At 46.4% G+C, this 7,272-nt stretch overlaps 1 protein-coding gene across 1 annotated transcript; it reads right to left on the bottom strand.

Moving 5' to 3' along the window:
• Nucleotides 1-3,414: 3,414 nt before the first annotated feature.
• GREM2 (gremlin 2, DAN family BMP antagonist) lies at nt 3,415-3,921 on the bottom strand. Its single transcript, XM_009586915.1, has one exon. The coding sequence runs from the start codon at nt 3,919-3,921 to the stop codon at nt 3,415-3,417; it is 507 nt and encodes a 168-aa protein (XP_009585210.1).
• Between the last annotated feature and the right edge of the window lie 3,351 nt (nt 3,922-7,272).

Here is a 7,272-nt window from a genome sequence, read left to right on the forward strand (position 1 = left end):
TGGGAGAGCTGGAGCTGGAGTCTGGGCTGTACCACAAACAGCAGAGGTTCAGGTGGGCGCTGGGCAATGAAGCTACCTGCAAAGCAGGAGGGTGGCTAAGAGACAGGTGGAGATGAGAGAGGGGCGTTGGAGGAGACGGCTGCCTGAGCTCCTTCTGAGCCGACTGACAGAGGCGCTTCCGAGTTCTGAGCAGAGGGCCCTGACCACGCTTAGGCAGCTAAAGCACAGCAAAACAGTAATTCTCAAAACCAAGCTACTGAAGAAAAAAAAAGTCCCCAAACCCATTACATTGCTGAACTGTGAGAGGATTTGGGCAAGCGATGGGGAAGGGAAGAGAGCAAAGGGTTCCTGCAGCTGTCAGTTACAGTGCCATAAAGGACATAGCCCTCCCTTGCTAGTTGTGGTTGAGGTGCTCTTGCTTCTTCCAAGACCCATGGCAGGCATCTCTTCTGGTCACATGGAGGCTCATTCCTCAGTGTGAGAACTCCCTTTCCTCACTGAAGTTTTCCTTCAAGATTATTTTGCAACTATCTTTTCTCTGGGTTGGAAAGAAAAAAAAAAGAACCACTAAAACACTACCCTACCTTTGGAGAGACACACAGTGTACTTATTCAAGAACTGATCGCAACTATTAAAGCTCACCTATATCTTAAGATATACTTCTTTTTTTTTCCCCCTATGAGTAGTTTGGTGCCTGTTACATAAGGATCTAGCTATATTTTAAGCAAAACCACTTAGGTCAGGGTAATAGTTACTTCTCTTACCGCAAATTATGCCAGCAGTTCAGCCAGTGGTGGAGCTTTGGTTGTCTTCTTGTCAGTTAACCAAAAAACCAGAATTTGTGCATGCAGAATCAACTCCAGAATCTAGGATTAGTGCAATTTATTCTTCCCTCTTGCCTTGCAGGTACTTTTGAGGGGGGTGGGGGACAAGGGAAGAAGTAGCTAGGTTTTCCCAAGCTGTCAGGGTGAGCCATCTTTTACCTCTATCTGGTAGGGTCAAAAGGAAGCTGGAGAATATACTGATTCGAGAGCAGTTGGACACAAGGTGTTGAAGCAAAGCCCATACACCTGGATGCCATATAACCCTAGAGTAGCTTTATTATTTAATCTATAATTTAATAGTAGACCTATAAAATAATTACATTATACTTAAAGCATTTCTTCATTTTTTGTTTTCATTTATAAAACAAGAATTAAATACAGTTTTAACCATTACAAGCTCAACTCAGTTTTTACATAAACACAGCTCCTAGGAGCTTTAAGCTGCAGCATATTCATATTGCAAACTGGTGAAAAACCCAGGCAGGACATAGCTTAAAGATAAAGATTCTTGCACATTTTTCTTAACTGAAGTTATTAGGGTGCTTTTCTCTCTCTAGTCCAAAATGCCTGACTTTCAGTTCATTTCTTTCAAGCGGAGGCTGAGGTCCCTGGAGTCTTAGTAGGCTACAGCTATTGCCACCTTCCCCCCCACCCCACCCACACCAACGCTCTCAAGCCTAGACTGGACGGTGCCCGTTCGGTGGCTGGCTCGACACCGGCAGCACAGCAGCGACAGCCTCTAAAGCAATCCCTGCGTGAGGAGTCTCCCTGTGCACTTCTGACATGCTGAAAGATCGCACCAGAAAAGCCATGGCCGCTCACGTAATAGGACTAACAGACCTGACCAACCTCATCCTGCCCGTGCCAATCCCCGTAAACCGCTTGGTGAGCTCTCGTGGAGCTCAGTCCTGAAAGCCTCTTAGAGCAGCCTGTCTCACATAATAGAGACCTGTGGCTCTGAACCCCGGGCCAGCGAGAGTGCTAAACACGTTAACCCCTTGAAGTGGCTGCGTGTGAAGAGGCTGGCGGGAAAGGGCTCCCACAGCAAGCTGGTTTCACTAGATGCATATGCTGTGGGACATGCATCAGGGAGTCGGCGTGTCGTTTTTAATTTGTAAGCTTCACGGGCTTTGGTTTGGGGGAAGGTTTGTTTTGAGACATAGGATTTTAATGCAGCTGGGACTAATACAGATCAGAACTGTAACAAACAGGATATGCAGGACATGCTAAACTCCATCAGCTGAGTAACAACATAGTATGATTTAAAATGAACTGCAAGTGTTCACCAACACTGATAATGTGTCAAAAACTGAGTGGACCACCAGTACTGGAGCAATTACAACTTACTCTCGCCCTGCTCCTGCAGCTGTGACCCACTCCAGCAGCACTGACTGATGGGTTTGTCCTTTAATGCTAACACATTAACATGGTTTCCAATCATGGGAGAGACACCATTCCCAAAATTTGATGACACTGATGCAGCTTTTGTATTCAGTCCGGCAACGACCAAATTTTGTCCTTTGTGTGACAGTGCTTTTATACCTTAAGGGAAACATCGTTCCCCTAAGTGTTCTCAGCTCCTCTCCCACTACCCTCCCACTTTCCCCGGTCTGAGCAGGCATAAATATAAGGTCATAAATGGATGTTGTCCTTTTTGGAGTAAGAAACACACACACATCTAACACACAAAATCCTACCGAAAGCCTAGTTAAACCATGTCCATTTTAAGCCAGGCAGCTGACCTAGCCACCAAGTCTCTTACTCAACATATTTTAATCTCTGGCATACTCTGCCACATGAAAAATATACATGGCTAGGTCTATAATACTTTAAACAGCTGTTTACTATAGCTAGGTTACAAAATAAACACTGCTGCAGAGACCACGTGTTTGATATACTCTAACCACAACAGCATCAGAACCCACCCTCAGTCTGCTCCGTGGTCACAGTGGCTGACCCAGCGCCTTGCCCTCTCCCCCTCGCTTCTTATCTGCCGTTCAGACAACCAGCCCGGAACCATTTGTCATTGCACAATTAAAGCTGTCTTAAGGAGATGAGCCTCATCGGAGAGTCTCGCTTGCTTTTCGCACGTTGCTCCTCGTTACTCTCCCTCATTTGCGTCCCCCAGTCCTGGGCAGCACCCCAGCACTTCCAAGTGGGAGCGGCAAGCTCTGGACCAAAGCATGGGGAAAGCGTTCTCATCTTGTGGAGGGGACTGGAGTGTAGGACAGAGGGCTTTACTCCACACAGTGGAAACATTTAATGCTGGATCTAGCCAACTGGTCACTTGGATAATCAATCCCAACTTCTGGGAGCCTGCTCCACTCCAGAAGATTCAACCGCCAGATGATATTGGAAATACAATGAAACTTTATGGTGAAGTGCCTAACAGAGCCCATTAAAAAGCTTTATTCCAGTAGGCAAGAGACAAGGAGCCTTTCCTTGCTGGAGGGATGCCTCCTGAAAGAAAACAAAACACAAAAAAAAAGGAAAAGAAGAAACAAACCAACAAAATGGACAGTCTGCTCAGAGGGAGAGGCAGCAGTAAATCTGATGGGGGCAACACCACGCAGTAGCTACACGCCTGCTCTCACAGTTTCCCTGAGTTGTTAAGATTCACAGACATGCACCGGCACTGCTTGACCTTCTGAATTTTCTTGAGTCGGAAAGGCGGGTCCAGCTCAGGGCACTCCAGCTGCACGGTCGAAGAGGTGACCTTGTGTGGCTTGCAGAAAGCACAGGACTGGAAGGACTCCTCCTCCTTTTTCACGTGCCGTGGTATGTAGAAGGAGTTGCACTGCCCATAGCAAAAGCGGTTGATGATGGTGCGGCTTATGCAGCCCTCCTCACTGACAGTCTGCCGCAGGGGCTGCGTCTTGCACCAGTCGCTCTTGAGGTACTTCCGCTCGGTGACCACCAGGGCCTCCTGGCTGGAGGCCAGCACCTCCTTATTCAGCTGCTGCCTCCGCTCCGAGTGGTTGCTGCTGCTGTCTTTGTAAGGGGAGGGAATGGCGCCCGCGGGACGGTTTTTCCGGGTGTCTGTCACTCGAACCAGCGCCGCCATCAGAAAAACGGACACGGCAAATTTCCAGATCATCCTGCAAGGGCAACACAAGCAGCTGTTAGGAGCGACACATTTTCAAACCACAGAATTGCAACGGAGTTGAACTCTACGCGTGCTTTTAGAAGAAGTGGAGATCTTGCCGCCTTTGTAATCCCACCACTTCTCCTAGGAGATTGGCCCTGCTCTAGGGTCATTATTTATCGTGAAGAGGCCAGCCCCTCCCCGCCCGCGCCCCCCCAATGCTTTTTTCCCCCGTAGGGACACTGCTGCTTTGATCGCTGAAGCGGTGGTTTTACAGAAGCTTCAGCCAGGAAGGTTTTCTCCTTCTCTGCGAAATCCTGGGCCAAACAGCTGGGCAAACTCCTGGCTAGCCAAGGCTCCGGAGACTCCTGCCAATACTGTGACAGCTGATTTGGGGACGGCGGGGGCGAGGGGAAGGGAATACCAGGTTACACAAGGTGAACTCCCGTCTGCCTCTCCAGCCCCCGAGTCCCTGCCCAGCCTCGTTCCACACAGAAGTAGCGAGAGGTGTCCAAAAGCGTATTTTTGTTATTTTAAATTGCTTCTGAAGTTTCTTGGTGCTTTTATGGCACTTACAGGCTTGCATTTGTTTTCTTTGTGGGAGGCCGAAAACTTGATGGATTTATTCTTGCAGTAAGAGGAAATGCTTAAACACAACTTTGAGGACTTCATTACTGGGATGCCTCTTAGGCAAATGGTTTAAGAAGGTTTGTAAACAGGAGAGAATTCAATATTTATTTTAGATGTTAAGGAATAGGGTAGAGCATAAGCCAGTTGCTAAGTTAAAATAGTCAGCCAGTTGGCAAAAATATTTTTTCCTATGGTTGTCTATTAGGATTTCTTGTTCTGTGGAGCATCTCTTACCAGCTCTTGGATTTTCATCAACCGCTTGTCCAATTCATTTTAGTAATGCGTCTCGATGCGCCTCCAGGATATCAGAATAGACGTACTAAATTCCTCATAAAGTCAATGCTCACCAGTGAACTGCCACAACCCATTTGACAGTTCATTTCACGTCGTTCTCCCTGGGAAGGGAGAACAGAGGGTCTCTAGGGTGCCAGAATTGAGTGCAGCCCAGAAGCTTCCCATTCAGAGGCAAGGACACTTGAAGTCTTTCTAGAAGTGCTCTGCTCACCTTTGTTCTGAATGGACTGTATTTTTATAATAGCGTACAGATGAAAGACTCATCCCTCTCTTCCCAGTAAAGCTTCAAATCCTTCCAAGTAATGATTTTTTTTTCCTTTAGAGTGATGCCAAGACAGAAAAATACCATCACACCGGTAAATATAGATATGTCTAACACTATAGACACTTGAGATGTTGCGTAGGTACTCCTAACATGAAAACATTTTCCAAACAAAGATACCAACAGGTCAAAAAAGTGTTTGCGCAAAGGTGCAAGAGAAGATGACAATAGCAGTAACAAATACTTCTCACCTAACAAAGCAGACCTAATGTATTTAACCCCTATGGAGATAAAGATAAGGAACTACTGTAGCAGACTAGGTGAGATAACATCCCTTTAGGTGGTTTTCTAAGTTTACGAGATCTCAGTGTCAGACTTTGACTAAATTTCTAAGGGGAGAAGTTTGAAGCGCTGAAGGAAAGGAAAGTGCTAATCCTATAGCTGTAGATGGAGGATGTTCCGATGCAGAGTTAAATTTCACCAGATTGTGTGCTTGAAACAGAACCACCTTTAAATGGAAACCAGTATTTCTAAAACCCAAATAAGCTCATTCATTTGCAACCATGCCAGCTGCCCACTGACAGCCATTGTAGCCAGGGGTACTTTAAATCAGTGGCCTATTTTCACACTGCTTAACATTCGGCACACAAGTCCAGAAGTTTTGTCCAGAGTCTTTAAATGAAGCAAGACTAGACTTGGCTTTGCTCACAGGTATCGTCGCCAAGACCATTGGATGTCAATCCACACAGCCAGGCCAAAACCTAATCAGGTAATTAGTTTCAGTTGAATATAGTGTTCCACGCTTCCTTTCAAACTGTTCTCATGTTATTCTGCACTGATGGCTGCATTTCAGTAGTAGATAAAACAACTGATCCCCACTGCTTGGTGTTTTATATAGCAAGGGGAGGAAAAACCCCAGGAGTTACACGCCTACATCCTCTAGAAAAAGACAGAGGTGAGCTCTCCACAAGATGCCCTATGCCAACACTCCTCAGGCCCACTCTCCTACTCTTCTCTTGAAACTCAAGCCCACAAGGCAATTGTGACAACTGTACTGTCCTTCGGGGAGGGAGCTTGGTCCTCTTCAGCAGGGATATCGCCTCTCCAGTCTCATTTCTCTGATCCCGGCGGGGAGGAGGTCAGTACAGATCCAGAGGCACATGAGAAGAAGAGACGCTCTCTTTCCCCTCCCCTTCCTCTTTAATTTGGGAAACCCTGTCTTACCACACCCGCCCTTTCTCATCGCAAAATGCAAGGCGAAACCGTTTCCCTTTCGTGTCAAGGATGGAGTCAAGTAGCAATCCTATGCAGGAATTCAGGAAAGCTGACAGAGAGCTAACAACTCAAAGACTACAATATAGAGAAATATTATAGTAGCTTTCTAATTACTGAAATAGTTTTATGTAGGCGTGGAGAGCCATTCAACAGAGTAAGTAGGATTTATTCAGTAAGTCTACGTTTATAACTAATAAAGCATTATTAATCAAAGCCACTATTGTAAGGTTATAAACTAAACGCTGCAGTACGTGTTAGCAAGTACTTCTCAGACAGGTAGGAAGGCACCACCTACTTCTGTCATTGATTGTTATCAAACCTGTACCTTAAAATGTTTACATAATAGAATAATAATCTATTTTACACTAGCAGGTCAAACGTGCATCCTGTCAGATCGTGGAATTTCTAATCACAGGGTTGCCCCTTACTAGCCTGCAAATCACCCCTTTCTAAGCCCTGGCACACAAACCCCCTATTCAAGCAAGTATGGGTGCAAACAAGGTCACCTGGTGCCAGCAACATGCCAAGGACTACATATATTTTCGGTGCTCACACGCAAAGAGAAGAGAAACCTCAGTATTCTCAGAGAAACAGAACTTTTTGGTAAACTCAGTCTGAATGCAAAGCAACATGGTGAATGCTGTCTGTCTGCAGACAGAGTGGCATGAGAAGAAACACAAAACGTACCACAGAAGCATCTGGCTTCTAGCAAGAAGAGGGCAGTTCTGTCCTACTTAGATGTCACAGAATTGAACAGCATGTGGCTGAGACCAGGCAAGCGAGAACTGCCTCGAGAGACCAACGCCTCTAAAACCTGCACCAGTGCCAGGCTGGGCCCACCGTTCCCGCCGTGCTGGGGCTCCCCATGGCAGAGCTGGTGGAAGCTCCCGAGTGACAGTTTT

Source organism: Fulmarus glacialis, unplaced genomic scaffold (genome assembly GCF_000690835.1).
Source record: "Fulmarus glacialis isolate BGI_N327 unplaced genomic scaffold, ASM69083v1 scaffold24000, whole genome shotgun sequence".
NCBI lineage: Eukaryota > Metazoa > Chordata > Aves > Procellariiformes > Procellariidae > Fulmarus > Fulmarus glacialis.